We start from the raw sequence: 21782 nt of genomic DNA on the forward strand, positions 1-21782 counted from the left end.
ATATCTCCATTACGCATCGCGCCTACGTACATATGTACCAGCTGATGGGCTACACGTGGCAATAAATTTGGGGGGTGATTCTACACACCATACTAAGACTAAAATCAAGAATAACGATCTTGCGATTGAGGCTTCGTTTGTTAGTTATATGCGTTTAATGATATGCCTAAAAGCAGGCAATCACTACGCACCGCAACACGCGGAGCAAATCGGCTGAGTGGCCAAGCAGTGGTTGTCAAAGACGTCAAAGCCACTGTCGCACGGGGTTACTCACTTTGGAGAAGCTACAACGAAATTTACCGACAATCGGCATGGCCACACGCTTCTGCGACACTTAATCCAAAATTACAGTACATACCGATTGTCGGTAAATTTCATTGTAGCTTCTCCGAGGTGAGTGACCCCGTACAACAGTCGCTTTGACAACCACTGCTCGACCCCTCGCTTTTATGTGTATCTTTAAACGCTTATAACTAACAAACGAAGCCTCAACCGCGATATCGTTATTCTTGATTTTCGTCTTACAATTAGTATGGTGTCTAGAATCACCCCTTAAATTTATTCCCACGTGTAGTCGAACACCCTGTATATTTATACACACATATCGATGGCTTAGTGCACAAATATTGTATGTCCACTGTGTGTGAATTTTGAGTTTTTATATGCAACAAGTAGGTCTTGACTGTTTCTTTTTTGCTGTATAAAAATCACATTTATAGGGTAGATGTCCCATTTACTGTCAGTGTCCCTATTACTGCCACTTTATTTATTTCACTTTAAAAAAATGTAACGTATAAAGAATATACGTATAAAGAGTGTACTATAATGATAAGAAAAACAGTCCCAATTTTGTGATAAATTCTTTTTTACACTATTCTTTATACGTTGCATGTTTATTAAGTAAAATAAATGAAGTGGCAGTAATAGGGACGCTGGCAGTAATTGGGACATTTACCCTATCTATTTCAAAAATTTGTCAAAAATGATATTTCTATTCATTGTATATCCCTGAATCTTATGTGCGTACCATTGCATGTGTAAACCCGTTTTTCATGAAACCTCTGAAAGTGGACATATTGCAAGTCCGGGATAGTTCGACCACTTTTTGGAAAAGAAATCGTAGCATCGTTGTTTATCACATTTTTGTCGTGTTGTAGAAATTAAAGCAAAGCCCAAGCAATTTAGAGTGTACATCAATTATAGTGTGCGATAAATTCAAATATTTATTTTCATTTTCAACCGAAAACAATGGCACTGCAACTGGTCGGTCTCGTCCGCATGTCGGGGTTAGAGCCAGGGCCGGCGCGAGGATGATTGGCGCCCATATGCAAGAAAATTTTTGGCGCCCCCAAATCCTTGCACCTGTTTTCTATTTAATATGTTTTGTCTTTACGAGGTACAATAAAAAAACAATACATTTATATTTCGTTTACGTGGGAGTTGGATTCCTTTATTATTAAGTGTGCGATATAGTTTTTTAGCGCCCTCTTCGGCTGGCGCCCTTATGCGGCGCATAACTTGCATAATGGGTTTCGCCGGCCCTGGTGAGACCGACAAAAAGTGACAAAAAAAAAAGTGTAGCTTAAGAAAAGTATAATACACGAAGAAGTTAATTGATATGTTATTTATTCTTAAGTTTTCAACGTAAATCGCAAACATTCTTGTACTTGAAGCATCTAGTATCATGAAACCAACCGCTGCAGCGCACACATTTAATCCAATTGTCGTTTTTCGAGATTTTGAAATAGTTTTCTCCGCATCCCAAGCATTCGTTTTCGTCCCAGTCTTTTAACGACATATCACTATCTTGAAGAATGGAATTTTCGCTCCCTGAATCTGAAGATGGGTTTACAGTAAAAAAGACACATGTAGGTAGTGTTTAGAAAACGTTTCGATGTCAGTTACAAGAATAAGAAATAAAAAATACGAGCGTGCTAGGGTAGGTGCGGGTATTACTGCGGATGCCCCGATTACTGCGGATATTCTAAAACAGATCATATTTAATGTTGGGAAGTACATAATCTCTTGAAAATTTTTGATAAAATTATTTTAAACTCTATTACAGATAATTATTAATAAATATGTACAGCAAAGTTATTATTAATTCTTTTATCGTAGTTTGAAATTCGTCAAGGCGAAACTTCGGTCGATTCCCGATATGGCGTCATGAACACCTACTTGAAACACATTTATATTTTTATTATTAACAGTAATACATGTGATGCAGCGTTATTACTCGATAGAGTAAGAGTTATTTTTTCAGAAAAACAGTAATTCAGTCACCTGCATTTTAGTTTTAATTTTTATTTATCAACGCAGTATTAGGCGCAGTACTTTACACCATGTGCATGTATTATTGCGGACCGACGACAGCGCCATCTAACCTTTCTTCCGACTGTATTCACTGACGTGATGTTTGTACTAAGGTTATGTTTCGCCTGACGTCGGACCGCAGTAATGCATGCATGTCCGCAGTAACTCCTGCAATGACATTGATCGACAAATCTCTGTGTTTTTAATTAACTGTGCTTATCACCCCGCCCTCATATTTTTTTATGGAATTATTAAGGTTCCACCTTTCTTTTAAAAAAAGAAGGAGGAACTTTCATTCATTTGAACGCCGTATCGAGGGTTTTAAAGTTAACCTACCTTAAAAGTCCGCAGTAATACCCCCACCTTATGTCCCCCTTGAAATCCTACAACTTTCGTCTGAAACAATTTTTCGTACCATTCATATTTTTCGAGATAGTTACACTTTTTCAGATACCCTGTATATTTAACTAATGTGGTCGGACTGTCCCATAATCAAGGGAGTGATCGACCACCTCGTCAAAATAAATTAAAAACGAATACATACGTATTTTTTGGGTGTAGTTTTATGCATATTATATCCCCCAATATCGAAATAGTGTAAACAAACTTACCTGTCTTTCAACTATTATCAGCACTGTAACTTGGTCTAAAAACTTTCAGACTCGCATAAAGTTTTAAGTGTTTCTTATAATTTAAATATGGATTTGTGACAATGGTCAATGCAAGATCAACAACAAGCTCGTCCATTTATTTTGTATCAATGACACACAGTGCCCTCTCTTGCGTCAGCCTTAAAATATCAGCACTGGCGGGACTCTCCCGGTGGTCGGACTAAACCGGACTTACCCTACCATATTTGTGCACTAAGCCATCGCTATATATTTATTTTAAGTGAAATATAGAATGATCGACATTAAAACAGCAGGGTTCTTTATTATGTAATCAACCATGTCTCCTTATTAATTTGAATAATGGAGGTTTTACTGTAATTTGTATGCTCCCAGACTTCATAAAAGCTCCAGATCTCAGACCGGCGTTTATAATTTGACAGAAACACGTTACAGAAATCATGTTAAAGTCTCGATACAGTTTTGTATAGAGATTAAACAAAGTTTTCCTTATGCACACTGCGAAGGTCTCGTTGGAGATGTGTCAACCCTCTTGAAGGATTTTCGCTCGTTTAAGTCCAGATCTGAACCGAATGGCGAACCGAACGCCACTTGAGACTCCCTATGCCGCGTTCCTACGTGTGGAACATATATTTCTAGCGATTTTCGCCAGTTTAAACAGAGTCTCGTGGCTCCTGGCAGCTAAAGATTGAAGGACAGAGGTTTGCCTGCCATATGACACCGAGGAAGGGACCTCGGGATCGTCGACCACAGGAAAGTCAGGCTCGCCGAGATGTTCGGGCTGTTCCTAGCCGATGTCGGTAAAGTCCCGAACCAACAAAGGCATGGCTCACCCACATAGGGTAAACAACTGCAGTGGTGCATCCCTGTCCCTCACAGCACCATGACTTGTTGTCGTCCTTGCCATTGGGGGTGTCAGATAGTGTCGGTTTTTGAAAGGTCCAACTGACGCGCTGCGCCTCAGAGTCTCCTCTATAGCAGCGTTTAAACCAAGCAAGATGGAGTGAGCATCGTTCCTCCCTAGGAAACCACCGTGCAGGCCACAGGGTGGGCGGAAAGCATAGTGGGTTCCGAAAGACCACGTCTTGACTCGATGGGATCACCGTAAGGAATTTTGCTATTGGGTAGGCCATAACGGTCACGAATTATAAACGTTCGCAACCGGGGAAACCTACCCGTAAGGTTGCCAGCAGCAAGCAACGCACCAGGAGAAAAACGGTCACCCATCTTTCCCCGATACGCGCCCCACGATGCTTAACTTCGGTGATCGAACGAGAACCGGTGTTTCCATCGCGGCCACTGCCGCTGGCTATTGGGGGTGTCAGGTATAGTGCCTCTACGAGGTATAGTGACTTAGGTGTGAGGTCACTCAGTGGGGTCTTAACCGATACCCTGCTGGGTACGGGCCGCCAAACGTACCCTCTACTACCTCTTGCAGGACTGTGTTTAGGGAAGACCAGGACAAAACTGGGGTCCTAAAGGGTCTCCAACATTACTTCAAGACATGCAGTGATTTTAATTTAAAATAAGTTGTTAATATAAAATAATTTATATTACAACTGTTCTAATGCAGTACATATACCTTAGGTACTACAATGGATTTTTATTTAGTACGTGCTGACAACGAGACAAATTTTAATTGCCAGTAGCAAAGCTTAATTGATGTCTGTTAATATTGATAATCAATTTCTTCAATTTCTTTTTTATTTTATTAAAATCGAAATTATATTACTTAATCTTTAGGGCCCCGGTTTTGTCCTGGTCATCCCTAAGCACAGTCCTGCAAGAGGTAGTAGGAGGCCACGTTTAGCGGCCCATACCCAGCAGGATATCGGTTAAGACCCCGCTGAGAGGCCTCACACCTAAGTCACTATAGCTCGTAGAGGCACTGTAGTTTGAAGAAGCAAGACAAGTTGGTGATAAACGAAGAGTGTCCCACAGACCTTCCCAAGCGTACCTACGCCTACGGTTTGAAATATCTACGGGACTCACAGAATAGTTTCACCATTCGCATCAGCACCATGTCCGCAGATCAAGCAGCTGAGTATATCTGCACGTATTACATTTATAAAAAAAAACAGACAGCAACAGACCTTTGGTCTGCACTACTCTAAACACTCTCTGTCCTTGAATCTTTAGCTGTCACGAGCCACGAGACTCTGTCTAAACTGGAAAAAATCGCTAGAAATATACTATTGCGAGATGAGAAGAAGCAAGACTACCCACAAGCTGAAATGTCACAGGGGCAAGGGGAATCGCCCGCTCGCTCCACCTTATCCCCTCCAAGAAGTCCTATTTTTCGGTTCTTAGCGGCTGTCCATATCCGCGGATTGTTACGATTGGTTTCGTTTGCGTTCTTCGTCACGGGACGAACTGTGTTGGAGGGGATACGTTGACGCGAGCGGGTGATTCCCCTTGGCCCTGTGACATTTCAGCTTGTTGGTAGTCTTGCTTCTTCTCATCTCGCAATAGTACGTTCCACACGTGGGAACGCGGCATTAGGGTGTCTCAAGTGGCGTTCGGTTCAGATCTGGACGCGGCCTAACGAAGCGCGACAAGCACCTCTGCGTTGGTTTATTATTTGAGAAGAATACATATATGTATCTCCGAGAATGATAAATACAGCACGATGTCGCTTTGAACTCTGCCCCTCGCAGCTATCACCCAGTTTGCGAATAAAGGACAAAGAGGAAGGCTAAATCTATGCGGTGACTAATTGGGCAGCAGTCCAAGGTTCAATAATTGTCTACATTAGTATCTAATTTTTATTCTGCTACATCGAATCCCAATCGTTAAATTATATTCCAACGAAATCCTTCCTCTGTATCCTGATTTCAATAAAACTGTCACACATCTTATAAGAGTTGAATGTTTAAAAACGTAAGTTTTTCCTATTTTACTAAATTACAGTTTGAGATTGAACGTTCAACTGACGAGGAACCGCCCGAGGTGGTCGTCCCAGATTTTAACCTTTAGAGGGCCGCTATAGTAGCCACCTAAGAATTTGCATACTTTGCCGGCCATTTTGGTGGAATATATACATAAATTTTAAGTAAATAAATTTTACAGTTTCAATGAAAACATCCCGGCCCTCTAAAGATTAAGGCAACTTTGTACACGTGTGGATCTCGCCCTACCGATGCAGAATATATGTATATGGTAGTCTAAGATTGAGTGCAGGGTTTTACCTTCCTTCTGGGTCGATAGGTTTTTTTTCCCTTAGGCAGTTTACTTGTACCCTCGATCCGTTTGAGATTACATAAATGCAATTCCTTTTGGAGTACCAGTACCTGAATTATTATCACCAAAGATGTTTCTACGGCTAGTGTGTGCTAAGAGCTTCTAATAGTTGGAACAATTAGCCTGTCCTAATAAGTATTATTGTGTAGCTAGTTTTTCGTTATGTTTGTTCAGAGCTTTATATATAAAGTGAATGTACACAAAATTTTATAATAAACCTATATAAAAAAAATAAAAAAATATGTACATGGTTTATATTTTTCGAATTATTTAGCTTTAAACATTTGCAAGCGCCGTACATTTCTGTAAACGCCTTACTAATCTATAAGAATAAGGATCGAATATAAGTGTTAGGGCAATGTTAAGCCCCTAAGGGATTACTGACCTACGAGCGTGAAACGATTGCTACACGCCATTGGAGAGATCCCGCAAAGACGAATCAATTGATACCAATCTTACCTTCGAAATCAGATGAGGTCACCTCGAAAAATGCCCTCAAGGTTCGAGATTTTGCGGTTTTGAACAAAAGAAACCGGTAGAATCCTCGGGTAGGCACTTGAGGAAAACCCGAGGGATGTAAGGGGCGTCCTTAAATTACGTAAATTACTTTTCAATTTCAGTTTACAATGTGCGTATTAAACACTACGTGCAGGGTGTCCCAGAATTGAGGGATATAATCCTGAACATTCCGATGCAAAAAGACATTGGTAAGTCCATTATCGTTTTGAGATCCGAGGCTTCGTTCTCGAGATATTAACAGTTGAATATTAGCGGTCGAACTTCCGGGCCGCGCGGTTTAAAGCCGAGACAGCTGAGCGCGGAGCAGTGAGCGCTCGTACCCACACGCAGGAGGCACGTGTAGATACAGATCCACAGCGCACAGTAAAGCCGACCGCGCTGGTTCATTTTCACGGTTTGACCCAAACGGTATAGGACGTTTTGATGTCTCTTTGACTGTCCCTCAATTTTGGGACCACACTGTATATAGTATTCCCCAGATTAACGAAAACTGTCTGACCCCGAATTGTCGAAAAAGGCCACCCGTCTTTGAAAGCCGAGAGCAATAGGCAATGGCGGATTTAACAGGGCGGCTCATTAGCAGTTGCCACCTGGGCCCCTGCGCAGAAGGCCCCCCGAAGGGTCTCATCTAAAAAAAAAAATTATGACTGGGTATAGGTAGCCAAACACTACATTTTTTTTCAAACTACTATACTTAGTCCGTTTTTAATACACTACCTCTTGATTTTCCCGAAAAAATGGGCCTCAAAGAACGTTTGCCACCCTAGCCTTTTTTCTTAAATCCGCCACTGGCAATAGGTACATACAACCGGCAGGCCAGATAAGATATCCAGTACGGAAAACTAAATTGTTCGCGTTTTTGACAAATGTTCACGAAAGTATTACCAATGGATTTTTGAGTTTTTCCCGATGAAAATGAGTCCAAACACGAAGCAATGCGATCCATTTTTAATGAACCTAGTGTATGTCACACGTCAATCATGGAAAGCATGCTTACATTATTTTACTATTCATATAAAAAAACGGACAGAATTGCTTCGTGTTTGGACGCATTTTCCTCGACATACTCTATTCATAATCTATATACTGGTATCAGAAGTTTTTTGCAGAAATAAGTAAAGTAATAATATGCAATAACGAAATAATAATAATCAGTTTTTCTCTAAAACAAGTTTTCTTTATACGTAAATTTTTGTTCAAATTCAAAAACCCATTTTTATGTACCATACTTAACACTAAAATAATTAACCTATACTTTCAAGTACAAGTAATCGTACATTCCGAAATGTTTAAAATTGTCGATGTAAAAGTGTTTGACTTATGGGTGTCCGGAGAAGGTGCGGGGGGCAAAAGGGGTAGTTGCCCCCCTGAGTTTTGAGAAATAGTCACTTATTTTTAAAAACAGATCTTTAATAAGTTTACATTAAACAAGTGAATATGTTCAAATTTCAGTTTTAAATTTTAATTACGCTGGCACTACAAAATAAGTTCAGAAAAGCGAAAGGGCTACTCCACTCGCACCGCGTGTTCCTCGATCCGATTCGTCGATGTCATCCTCAGGATTGTAATTTCATTATTACATTTTTCTTTACCGTCACCCCCAAAAAGTCTGCGGACGTCCTTGGTTTGACTAGTTTATATGTCATTGTTGAGTTCATTAGGAATGTCAAGTGAAATGATACAAAGTACACATACAAACTGAATATTATCGAGGAAATTAATACACGATGAAAATAAAAACATATTTACATATTTTATTCGTCCCCAATGATTGCTGCAATTTGCAGAAGCGAGTGGCTAAGTATGTTTAAGACATAAGTGCATGTGGTGTACGGTTTGCGTTACAGCACATTATCAGATGGTATGCAGTTCAAGGCGCAAGATAACTGTTCCGCCACTCACAATCAGAATAAGTACAGTTGATTACTACAACTGTTTAACTGCAGAATAAATACAGACTCAGAACTTATTGTTACCTAACATAACGTATTTACAAATGTATAGTTTTATGGAAACATCACAAAAGCACAACATTTCTGTCCCTTTAGGTACGGTCCTCGAAAAACAAAAACAAGAAACTCAATGCTAAAAATAACACATATGCCGTTCAAAAATATTTACCCATCCATGAATACAGCAAATACAGTGAAAGCATGTAGGGGTGTAAGCAACATTTATTGGCTATATCAATTAAATATTATAAAATCAGTTGCAAACACATCTGTTTTTTGTGTTACATAAGCACGATGAAATTCATAAATGAAACCAAAAAATTATTTCTAGGTAGAAGAACAGCCAGTTTTGAGTTTTCCTTATAATAGTCGTTGCAGTAATAATTTTACAGAAATTCATAAGGAATACAATTCGTCCCTTCATGGGACTTAATGGAGTTAACAGATGCAAAAAAGATAACAAACATTTAGCGTTATAATACAACCAATTGTAAGTGTACATACATAGGTAGGCAAATACTTTTGAGCGGTAGTAAGTATATATGTATACACCCTCATAAAAGTCGGACTAATGGATACCTGAGATTTTTCCAATGAAAATGAGTCCAAACATAATGTTATTCGGGCTATTTTTAATGTTATGGGATGTAAAACTGATTTGCAAATTCTAAAAGTGAATCTGCTCGAGTAGGTATCGTTAAAAACAGCCAGAGTAACGTTGAGTTTGGACTTACTTTCATCAAGCGAACTTTGTCGATTTATTGAAGTTACTCATACAAAAATATAAAAATTAAAATTTTATGGAGCACTCGAGGTCTTGTAGGGCCCTTTGAAGTTCGCTGGCTCCCGGAGGGCCGCTCACGTGATAATGTATGGGTTATTTTTCCTTCAGGAAGATTTCACAGAAAATAGAAAATATGAAAATTTTAGTAGTTAGTACTTACATGGCAACATCCCGAACATGGAAATTCAAAAAATTCTGAAACTTTGTGAATATGTAGGGAATTTCCTCCTGATTACAACGCAATTTTTGCCTGCTGCCCAAATTCACTCAAAGGGGGTGTAACTGACGCCTGAAAATCCGATTATTTTCCGATTTTGTGTTATAACTCGTGTACTGTAAAATAATTTATTTACCAAATGATAGATCTAATTAAAAGAAGTAACTTTTGTCTTGAGACTTTTTTTCTATCTCTTATTGTTCGCGAGTTATAACACAAAATCAGAAAATAGCCGAATTTTCAGGGGTTAATTTCACCCCCGTCAAGTGAATTTGAGCAGCAAACCAAAATTGCGTTGTAATCAGGAGGAAATCCCCTGCATATTCACAAAGTTTCAGAATTTTTTGAATTTTTGGGTTCGGGATCTTTTATTATACAGGGTTATCCGTTAAAACTGCAACCTACGCGCGCGCGAACAGACGAAATGGCAACACCGCCTCACGGACGCATTTCACTACAACCATTCACCGGCCCGGCGTTCGAAGAGCTGCCACCGACCGCTGGACAGCAGTAATGCCCGAGCTTTGAAAATTTTAGGATGGTCTCTTTCAAATTAACGTCGTGAATGGTTTTAGTGGAATGCGTCCGTGAGGCGGTGTTGCCATTTTCGTCTCTTCGCGCGCGCGTAGGTTACAGTTTTAACGGATGACCCTGTAGTTTGATTTTCGAGAGTTGAGACCTGGGGCGGAGCTGGCTTATTTGCGATGTTGCCGCTTATTCAGGTCTGCTAAGGGTGTTTCTCCTGCATGGTATTTACCCCACTCCCTGCGTCTTGACCAATAGCTTTCGACTGCTTAGTCGTGAGTCCTTACCGGTCCTTATAAGACCTTGCCTATTGTTTGCTTTGTAGGGCATCTATCGCTATCCCTTTCGAGAGGGCTCAACCAACGTCGTTTCCACAGTGATAGCTGCCTCTGCTGAATCTTATTGAAGAATGCGGAAGGTACGCGTCACAAAGAATGAATGGTGTGGATAACTTAAAGAATACACCATCGTTTACTTACGGCGTGTTTCACCTAACTTTATCACCTGAAATATTTTTGCTATATTTGAAACTTCATAAAAATGTTTCCTACAAAAGTTACATAGCTGTGTGGGGGCCGACGTAAACATAGTGTTATTCTGTCGGGAAGGATTAATGAGATACGAAGGACAATTTTAATACGAATTCAACGACCTACAACAAGGAGACATTAAAGATATTTTACAAAACGTTAAAAAAAAACAAAGTTTCATCTCATTAACCCCTCCCAAGAGAAGAAAACTATTGTTACTCTTGGTTGAATATTGTCAACTCTACAATGAGATGGCGCTGAGGGCGCCGTCACTCGCCAAGCGGGATTCCCCTCGTGATACATACTTCTATGTTCTTTGTATTAAAAATATTCGTTCTAGAACTTTCCATAATTTCCATGTATCTCACCTCATGTAATTGTCTTTCTTCAATAAATCTCTCTATTATTTGTAACAGTTACTATACGCCGACCTCCTTAAAACTATGTAACTGATGAGGAAAACATTTTCATGAAATTTTCAATATAGTAAAAATATTTCAGGTGAAAAAGTTAGGTGAAGCACCCTGTATAACAGGGGTGCACAGGGAGCCGTTTTTAGCGCCTAGCTGCGGGCAACCCGCCTGTCCCGTTGCTAAGGTTAGAATCGGTGAGGCGAACTACAGTAGTGTATACAGCTGGGTTCAAGTCATACCAAATGCACGTACACTACCGCAGTTCGCCTCACCGATTCTAACCTTAGCAACGGAACAGGCGGGTTGCTCGCAGCTAGGCGCTAAAATCGGCTCCCTGGGCACCCCTGCTGTATAACAAGGTATGGTATGCTATTTCATGCGATAAAAAGAAATATATTATAAATACTTGAATGTTAACAGTTATTTAAATAGTGTACAAAGGTTAAGCCCAAATAATAAACAACCATTACCAGTTTACATTACGTTCTTATATTAAATGAAGAGAACCCCTCAGATAGCTACAAGTCGACATTCTTGCAGGTATAAAGATTTCTGCAACCGTCGATTAATCATAGGGGTTCACATAGTTCTCTTACTATTTAATCATTGTGTACTGTTCAAATAAGTGTCACGTACAACTACTCATCGGAATTTAATTTTTATCGCATAAAGTAGCACAACATGTATTGTCATATGAAGGTATATTCTTCAAGTAATATTACTGAAAGTCAACGAATTTTAAAAGTTAAAACTAAAGATTATTGTAAAACTAAGCATGACTGCATAATACTTCATTATGGAATGGGTGAAGGAACTGTCGCGGGAAGGAAATTCCCGCCAAGGGGGGAGAAACGCAGTTACGCTTGAAGATAGACAAAGACAGCTGATCTGCCGCAAAACGTGGCAACGCCGCACGCAATCCGTAGCGTACCATTGGTTCCTCCTTAACCACGCCCCGTCCGAGGGACCCGCCTCAGGTGTCAACTCTCGAAAATCAAACTATAGTCATTTCATGACTCATTTCAAGCGCTGAACTTATCGCTCTTACAAGGGGGCCTTCAGGTTTGGCAATTTCAGAAAATTTTGAAACATAGTGTACTTGAAGGTCTTCACTCGGACATTAATTTCTCAAAGCAGTAAGGCGCGCTTTTTAGCCAAATTCGAGAAAATCGACTTTGAAAAATTCTGAGGTCCCTTATATACAGGGTGTTCCTCTACCTATGGTCAATACTCTAGGGAGTTATTATACAGGCAAAAATAAGACAAAAATCAAAAGTGACGAAATTGCGGTGATGGCTTCGTTTTCGAGAAAATTGACTTTGAATACGGGTGCAATGTAGGCGCTTTGAGGGGCACGCTTGAAGGGCACGCGCCTACAATGCACGCGTATTTAGGTGAAATTCAAAGTCAATTTTTTCGAAAACAAAGCCATTACCGCAATTTCGTCACTTTTGATTTTCGTCTTATTTTTGCCTATATAATCACCCCCTAGAGTATTGACTGTAGTTAGAGGAACACCCTGTATATACGGGACCTCAGAATTTTTCAAAGTCGATTATCTCGAATTTGGCTGAAAAGCGCGTCTTACTGCTTTGAGAAATTAATGTCCGAGTGAAGACCTTCAAGTACACTAAGTATCCAAATTTTCTGAAATTGCCAAAGCTGAAGGTTCCCCTGTTAGTTTTCGGGAGCCGAGGGCTCGACTGCACTGGGCCTCTGGATCAGCATGAACAAAAATGTGTGTGGGGCGAGTCGCAAGTCCCAAATTGAGCAGTACGTACTGCACTTCCCTATATCTATGGCAACAACACAAATGAATTTCACCTTGTCAAAGTCTCTATTAACGAACCAACTATGTACATATATTAACTTCTAATCAATGTGTATTAGCACAGTTAGCGATAAATAAACATACTGAGTACATATGTAAACAAAAACTAACAATTACCTATCTGCTACTTACAATGAAAAGCCCACTGTACACGAATTACAATATTTCCCTTATGATATTAGGTATATGTTATATGTATAGAATATCTTTTGTTATGTAATAGTAAATATAATATTACATATGCAAACTATTTAAATAAATTTCGCGGTTGCACTTGCCCCATCAAAATGCGCCTTTCGTAAAGTTAGATGTGAAAAAATAATTATAAAATTTATAAGAAATACATGTATTCATAAAAAATAATACAGCAATTAAGGAGCATTTCGTCTTACCGTTTTTTGGAAAAATCTGCGTTTTGCTCAGCTCCGATGAATGTTTCAGACTCTTCTCAGCCGTGGATTCAGCTTTGGACGCCATCGAGCCGACTTTCAATATTTTCAGTTTCTAATAAAGTAACGAACGAAGAAAAACCTTGTCCGACCCGCCACTGCACACCTCGTCAATGCCACCTTCTCAGCGTGTCGTACCGATGGAATTTCTGAGGATGCCTATCGACCGCCTCGTTCTACCGCGTCGTACAATCGAACCGATTAACCAATAGAAGTAATAGGCTATAGTCACGTGCCAGTTTCGACAATATATTAAGAGGAATCCGTCAGCAATGTTCTATTCAGCATGATGTCCAAGCTTTTCACCTCGATTAATTTAAGTACACGCAACAACCGTGAAACGTCGCGCACTCGGAAATTTATATCGTCGATCGATCACTGAGCGAACGAAATCTTTACTTATCGACCGGTTAGTATGGTTGCACGCAAGTCACACAGGAGATGCCTACGCCTCGCTGTGTCGCGGTACTCGCATACACGTGCAACGCGGAATGACGTTACTTTCACCGTGGAACATCGCGCCGGCGAATTCGTGAACCGATGTTTATTATTCGACTAGTAATCTACAACGATACACACGGGTTTACGTATTTACGTTAGCGGCACGTCGATCAATGGTCACAGTATATTTTGATAGACATATCGAGGCTTAAGTTCTGGGGGAAGATACGCGCCCGAGGTTATCGTTTGGTTCGGACATTGATGAAACTTTCGAGCTTGTCATTGCACGACTGAAACATGTGCCGTGCCTCGTGGTCGTTACGTTCTGTCCTCCGCGTTAAAGTTAATGCCCGGAATTGAAGGATATTGGAAGATTAAGGTCAAGATAACTGGAACGCTGTATTAGGGCCAAGATTTAACGTGAAAACGTGAATGCAGACGGATCGGTGCCTTATGCGGACAACAACAAAAAAATAACGACGACAGGGTTCACTGAACTTTATTAACGTGTAACAATGAAACGAAAGTTTGTAGGACTTCGTGAACGAGAAATCTGAGTATCGCTCGCGCTTTAACGACCGCTCCTGGTCTACTGAGAAGTTCAGTCAAAACTCTAAAGGTTTATTTTTGGTCAGATTGTCGCGCCAACAGAGGACAACGTGGCCAATGTCATGTATGTGCGGCAGCCGCGTCAAAACGATTGGTCCGGGCGATATAAACTGACCCCACTGTTCTAACGGGAAGAGGCTACGATCCAGGCGAGTGCATCAGGTGGGACCTGGTTCAAAATGTGGCCGACGATGAGTATAAACAAATTCTCGAATATTCGTCGCTAATGGCCAACCCGTTTCGTAAAAGTACCTGTAAACATTTGTGTCCCAGAACTTAACCCATTCACGCAGTGATGCCAGAATCGTGGGACGCGGGACCAAATGCTTACCCCCACCATGCCCTACCGTCGTCCCCCACTTTCTTCCCATCGCACTGCAAAACAAGCGTATCCCCACCCCTGTCCGTGTACTCGACAGCCCAACAGGCGACGCACACGTACAGGGGTAGGGATATGCTTGTGTGCAGTGCGATGGGAAGAAAGTGGGGGACGACGGTAGGGCATGGTGGGGGTAAGCGTTTGGTCCCGCGTCCCACGACTCTGGCATCACTGCATTCACGTACAATTTCCTTTTAAAAGGACATTAACGAATACGAGAACATTTTACTTTACACAGTTATTCTTATTTTAATGATAAAATAATTTACTAAAAAGATAAAGTTCCTGATACTTTTAGTAGAAAAATAAAAAATTCGTTAACATTATGTACCTTATTTAAATTCTTTGTTAAAGCGGATTTTTTTCGCAAAACTTCTATCTTGAAAAATATTCAAGAAAAATTTATTACAATACATTTATAAAATTGGAATAATAGAAAATTATATTAGAAAAGCTAAAACAGTCCTGACGTTATTTGTTCAAGTAATTTCAAATTATCATTACGGATTCGATAGAATCGTGCCGAATCATCATTTGGAAAAGTACCAGTCATGTTACGTACTATGTCTAATACCTGCGATTTTATAACTTGATGTGTCAATATGAAGAATCGAACTTGATGATCGAGACACTATATTTCCACAGGTTAATTAAGAACACTTGTATGTGAAAATTTGTGAAAAAAATCGAATGTTTGCTTCTTGTATATTTAAATCCTACGTTGTTTCCCCGAATAAATGGAGTCCTGAATAAGCGAATTAAACAACAAAAAATAACGCTTTATCTTGAGCCAGAATTTTTCAAGAATTGCATTTTTTATAGTATATGTATAGTTAAGTATACGAATCTCGAAAACTATTTGAGGTAGAAAGCTGAAATTTTTTGTAGTATATTTTATGTATATTTGAATAAATGCAGACCTTTATTGCGTCTCGAGCTTAAAATTTGTTAATATTTCGACTAAGGTATGGTACGAAAAAAATCAAAATTCTATGTCGCATATTAAAAGAAGTATTTGTATAAAAAATAGTAAATCTGAGAGCGTCATAAAGGTCTATTTTGAGCATATGTATAGTAGGAACATGCAGCAAAAATTCCGAACTTCTAACACAAATGCTTTTTGAGAAATGTGTACCTAAATTTGTTCACATCAAAGAATTTCTTTGCACTGGTATAATTAAAGAAATATGGAAACTAGGTATAATTTCTTATCTTAAAACCTTTTCAAAGCACTCAAGGTGTCATATAAATCTAGTAACAGCTGTAGTAGAAAAATAGAAAACTTAACATTTGCTAATTCACTCACATACAAGTGTTCTTAAAACATTCACACTTATTTACAGTTTTATATAATTATAGTAATATAAGAAACGTTGATAAATATAATGAGACATGGTTATAAATAAATATAAACGTTCGAAATAACCCTGTGGAAATTATAATATTTTTAACTTTCAGATCCGACTTTTTGTCACATTAGAATATGAAAATGAACATTATAAACTCATATTAAGCCGAGTACATATGAACGTAATGCAACGTGTAGTGACGTAACGTAATGTGAGCGATTAGCAACGTCTGGAAGTGTTACATGCAGTACTCGGCGAACAATTTGCGGTACACATCTCATCTCTAGACGGTTTTTACTGTGCAAAACAAAAGGCATTCGTTATTTCGTCTTCGGATGTTCTGGTGCAATTTCGCCTTGTGCACACGCCAAACCAAACAGATGCAGTGAAATTATTCGTTTCAATAAGAAAAACGTGCGAACATCGTTGCATTTTTAAGCAGTATTGAAAACCGGTAGCTCACCTGTATTTTGCTTTCGAGCGATTTATGACAAAGGATTTAGGCTGAATGCATTTCTTAAGGAAGTCTCATAAGTGTTTCATTTTTTTTTTAATTTTCGGCCCGGTTAACGTTAACAGATACTTAAACTTAGTTGGTGACGCCCGTGTAAAATTTCTATATTGCCAATTTATTTGACTGACCCAGTAGAACTGGCACTATTTTCGACGTAATCAATGCGTAATTATAAAAGAAGCCAACTGCAGCCATGTCTTGTACGTTCGACATGTTCGCTGCAACTGGCAGCACGCTACGCACTCCAATAATCCGCAGTTAGGTTCACGACACGTCTGTAGTTCGTGTTACATTACATGATGCATTACTCCCGCCTGTACCCGGCCCAACATAGGAAGTACTATAAAATCAAAACAGGAAAAAATCTCGATTTTCACCCTCGCTGTGTAGTCGCGAGTCACCCCGGCCACTCTTTTTTTGTACATTAGGCGAACGTCTCGTTACACGAGTAGCTAGCTCCGGGAAGCTTGGGAATAATGAGCCCTGCGCGCGAGGTAAGTCATCCACTAATGAGAGTCAAGAGTTTCTGTTTTTACACGTTCTATTAAATCTTCGTGAGATAATTACCAACAGGTTGGCGAGGTTTTCCCAACGAAAATGATTCCAAACCCGAAGTAATGCAGCATATTTTTGGTTATACGTGATGTGTAATTCACGTCATGTTTGGGCTTATTTTCATGGGAAAAGTCTCTCAAATCCATAGCTAACACTCTCGCGAAGGTTGAATAAAAAATATAAATTTTCAGTAGTGGGTGATTCATCCAGAGCTTGGTTTACTACTTTCGGCTTTCGGGCGTCGAGGATCTCGTTGGTGCTCTATCTCGTTCACTTTCAGCGTGTTCCGTTAATTCTACCAGTTGAATTGAGGACCCAGCGAAGGGCGAAATAATGAAGTGCTAAATAGGCGAGCCGATTCTCCCTATAAACCCGGCGACGGACCCAATTTTTTATAAAAATGGTTGGCCGTTACCGGCTAATATTCTAGAATCATAGCCTCTCCTTGCAAAATATCTAGAAACATATGATTACAAAACTAACATTTTCTTCGCCTCTCATATTTTATCGACACATTCGTTTATACATATTTATCTGGCGGCAACGCTTTCCCTATAGCCTCAAAAGACACTTTTCTTTTGTATATCACGCAATTGTACTATTTCTCGTAAGTGTCGGGCAGCGTTTAGAATATCAAACGCTAACCGATCTCGTTCTCCCTCAATTGGTACGCGTCAACATCGCGTTCAAACGTTTTTTCAAATTATACCAGATAAATTTTTAAAAAATAAGTATCAATACACGTTCCATTTCAGCTACGCCGTATGTGAAGTCTTATTAAAATGACCCCCGTTTGCATTATGCGCTGGGCATTCGCGGTGCTGGTGGGCCAGACCACTAAAGAACACTACTTGTGATATACAATTCATGAGTAGTATAACTAGAGCACTAAAGAGGTGAGTATGCACATCCGCCACATTGGGTCCTCTGGAGAAAGAAGATTAATGAGTACCCGCCTTTATGCGCATTGCCAAATTCGCTTTATAAACCAAATATAAACTTAAATGTAATAAAATACTCTAATAATGTGATGTGCTACTATGCATCAATATCAACAACGCATATTTCGTTTATAAAGTGAATCTGACAATATCCATAAAGGCGGGTACTCATTAATCTTCTCTCTCTAGAGGACCCAATATGGCGGATGCACATACTCACCTCTTTAGTGCTCCAGAGTATACGCATCCGCCATATTGGGTCCTCTAGAGAGAGAAGATTAATGAGTACCCGCCTTTATGGGCATTGTCAAATTCACTTTATAAACGAAATTTGCGTTGTTGATATCGATGCATAGTAGCACGACACATTATTAGGGTATTTTATTACATTTAAGCTAATATTTGGTTTATAAAGCGAATTTGACAATACGCATAAAGGCGGGTACTCAATAATCTACTTTCTACAAAGGACCCAATATAGCGGATGTGCATACTCACCTCTTTAGTGCTCTAGTATACTCACCTCTTTAGTGCTCTAGTATAACGTCTAGAAATAACGTCTGCATGGAATACAAAGAGTTATTGCGTGGTTTTTCTTAGTGTCACTTGATTTCATGCCCGATACGAGTAGAATTAAACAACTTAATGCACGCGCATCAGCGTTTATTTAAAAGTACAATTCCAACAGCTAATAGGATCACGACCTGATCTCGAATCCGATATTTCTGACAAACTTGAAGAACCTCTCGAGGACCGGGTTTTCGTGTTGATCTCGTTTCGTCACGACGTCAGCGATCTTCTCCGTACGCGAGCGGAAAACTTTCATGAGAAAATCGTGACACAACTTAACGTCATCGTCCATTGTGACTAACTTGTTCTGAATATCTTTCGTATCGCTGGACTTGTCGGTAGACTCGTCCCTGTGACAGGAATGCTTTAGATACGCCGCTGGGAAACGCACGAGGACATACGCCAAGAACCTACGATGGGACCAAAGAACTTCGTGATCCTTGTACATACAGATGGCGTCCTCGTTGGCGCGACACTCTTCGGCCCAGTACGACAGAGCGTGGAAGTACGCTTGTTGTTCCGTTCTCGAAGAGGTTGGCCTGAATTCTGCACGCATCCTATCAAGCAGCCTTTGCGATTTATTCGTCTCTTCCACATCACCGATATTGGACTTGATGTAAGCAAACAGTTCCTCCATACGTTGCTCGCCGACGTCGGGCGACTTTATCAGTGCCTCATCCGGCGGTTCCTTGAACTCTAACATACATTTCTTCAGTAAGAATTGTCGATAGGAAAACCCGCTGTAATCCGATATGTGCCGTTGACTCCACGCGAGGGAGCTCTTCCATTCGTTCTCGAACGTCGGATAAGCGAATCCTCGGAACTCCCGCAGCATCATCACGTGTCGCCTATGACTCCACGCCTCATAGTTGTTCGCGTATCTGTCCGCGCACATAGCCGCCACGTCTAGTTCCGTGCAGAGCGGTGATTCCGCTGAATTGAATTCGTACTCGCTGTCCTTAGCGTTCAGCACGTACGAAAGTAACAAGCGCCGGTAGGCGAACGCGTTGAAACATTTTGGCTTGTGATAGAGCACCAATCGCGAGAAAGCAAATTCGTCCGATACTTCTAGTTTGTGATGTCTCACTAGCTCCCGCCGCATGGTCCAGAAAGTCGAGACGTCCGGGTTTAACAGCAGAGCGCCCAGTAACCATCTTGCTACAGTGCTGGGCTCCTCTCGTCTATGTTGGTTCCGGCGAAGTTCAAAGAGTCGGCGATAAGCGTAACAGTAAAGAGGCTGCACGCACCACGACGCCAAACCTAGGCAGTCTTCTTGATGAAATACTGGTGATTTATTTTCGTTATCCTCCGCAGGGACTATTTCGAAACTTTTCCTGAAATTACACGCAATAAGTACATTATTCCCCCATATTGATCGTAAAAAATGGAAAATTATGAAATAAACGATCGATTATATCGAGCGCTATTTTGCGATATCATTAAAGAAATGGAAAAAAGGAAGCGTGAAACAAATATAATTGTTTATAAAGATTTCAAACGAAACTTTAATTATCACTAGGTATATAAAAGTTTCAACGTGAATATTTTCGAAAATTAATATCATAAATAATAACACGTGTTCCAAAAAATATAACGAACACGTTATTAGCTAAACAATAACATACTCGTGTTTATACACTTACTAGCTTTACTACTCGGCTTCGCCCAAAATTTAGATTCTGATTTTATAAAAGAAAAACATTTTTTTTATTATTTTTTTTTTGGTGAAAATAGTCACATTTATCTGGATTAGCCAGGCATAACTAGCCGAGGTACATTGCTTGACCCCCAAGTTTACCGTTCGAAAGTTTTTAGGCGACGGACAAACACACAAACATACGAAACACTTTCTGCTTTATAGTTAAAATTGCACTTAAAAAATTAACGTAAATAACAAGCTACGTATCAAATTTTGAGAGAAATGTACATAGAAATTACATAACAATTTGAGAAACATTTACGGATTGCCGCGAAAATAATTGTACAATATTTTTCATTGATATAATGTCGATTTAACGTACGTTATTGCTGGTAGTTATTAGTTTAATATACTGGGGACTAAGTACAATTGAGACTTCAGGTGTGCATATACCCATGCATGCAGCAGACACACACACACTAATCGCGATTATTAAGATTTAATAATCGCGATGGCGCCAGTTTCCTACGCAGGCATCAAATACCAACACTACTGATGCCCCATTTACTATCCAAACTTTCGCGAAGCATCGTCGTACTCGTGCTCGATTAACGACACTGTTGTCATTTCGTTTCGTTAGAACATTAACACACGCTAACTGTAACGTTCCATTGTCGATAGAACGGAAACACTGATGCATTTAATCTAAGAGCTCAGTGGCACGTTTCGCAGATATTTTTAAAGCCTCCGCCCTCGTAATGTATCTAGAAAAACACTCACAGTGACGAATTCTTCTTCACCACATTTTCAATGTCAGAAAGGATTTTCTCTGCGGCCGGGAAAATATCGTCTTGCATTGTAACCTTGTCACTATCGTTCGTTACATGTCTCGGGGAATCAAGTGTAAACTAATGCACGATTAACCCTACTGTTTCTCTTGCTGCACCTTTCAATGCAGGCACGATGTAGCGTTTTCCTGCGGAGGTATGTGGAGGGGGAAGGGGCTATGCTGTAGTACCGTCTGAAGTTGCCTGCATGTCTCGAACGTTCGAAATCAGATGGCGCGAAATTATTAACGCTGAACTGCGATGATGGAAATTAACAGTTGCATGTAATTGATTTTGCAGACGAATACGAGCTGAAGTAGTTTCGTTAGCATTTCCTTGAAATCAACAGACGCGGTCGCGTCTGGAAGCTAATTCCCCTTCCCCCTCTACCCATAGGCACATGGAGCAACCATGTCTCTATACACGAATGCTAGCGAAATGGTTACGACCCCGCAGCTATTTTGGCCTTATTATCTTATCTTAGACATAGTTCCGGTGTTTTAACATGATCCAGCGAATAATTATTTTTCTTTAACCCATTTGTCGTTGTACTTAA

At 40.0% G+C, this 21782-nt stretch overlaps 2 protein-coding genes and 2 long non-coding RNA genes across 7 annotated transcripts in view; 2 read left to right on the plus strand and 2 right to left on the minus strand.

Moving 5' to 3' along the window:
* LOC143366995 (uncharacterized) overlaps positions 1 to 18120 on the minus strand; it is a 253347-nt gene extending 235227 nt beyond the window's left edge. For 3 of the 4 annotated variants that reach the window (XM_076808562.1, XM_076808563.1, XM_076808565.1), the window contains exon 1: positions 13346 to 13780. In XM_076808562.1, the coding sequence (XP_076664677.1) occupies positions 13346 to 13430 (85 nt within the window). In that variant the 5' untranslated portion in view covers positions 13431 to 13780. Of the gene's footprint in view, positions 1 to 13345; positions 13781 to 16643 lie in introns of those variants that run through there. The other variant, XM_076808566.1, reaches the window with a different exon arrangement.
* The window catches only part of LOC143367117 (uncharacterized), a 136665-nt gene that overhangs the window by 51008 nt on the left and 63875 nt on the right, over positions 1 to 21782 (plus strand). The gene's annotated exons all lie outside the window — the stretch shown is intronic.
* Positions 17984 to 19032, plus strand: LOC143367092 (uncharacterized). The gene is made up of 2 exons (XR_013084954.1): positions 17984 to 18120; positions 18730 to 19032. It is a non-coding gene; the product is annotated as an uncharacterized LOC143367092 (long non-coding RNA).
* On the minus strand, positions 18837 to 21529 carry Temp (protein prenyltransferase alpha subunit repeat-containing protein tempura). The gene is made up of 2 exons (XM_076808603.1): positions 21180 to 21529; positions 18837 to 20094 (listed from the first exon to the last, which is right to left on the minus strand). The coding sequence occupies exons 1-2, from the start codon at positions 21254 to 21256 to the stop codon at positions 18888 to 18890; spliced, it is 1284 nt and encodes a 427-aa protein (XP_076664718.1). The 5' UTR covers positions 21257 to 21529; the 3' UTR covers positions 18837 to 18887.

The sequence above is a fragment of the Andrena cerasifolii genome, chromosome 3 (genome assembly GCF_050908995.1).
Source record: "Andrena cerasifolii isolate SP2316 chromosome 3, iyAndCera1_principal, whole genome shotgun sequence".
Lineage (NCBI taxonomy): Eukaryota > Metazoa > Arthropoda > Insecta > Hymenoptera > Andrenidae > Andrena > Andrena cerasifolii.

Coding starts and splice junctions, on each gene's coding strand:
- Temp (XM_076808603.1), bottom strand. CDS start 21,256: ATGCAAGACGATATTTTCCCGGCCGCAGAGAAAATCCTTTCTGACATT. Junction 20,095..21,179: donor GTGAAGAAGAATTCGTCACT/GTGAGTGTTTTT, acceptor GTGTAATTTCAG/GAAAAGTTTCGAAATAGTCC.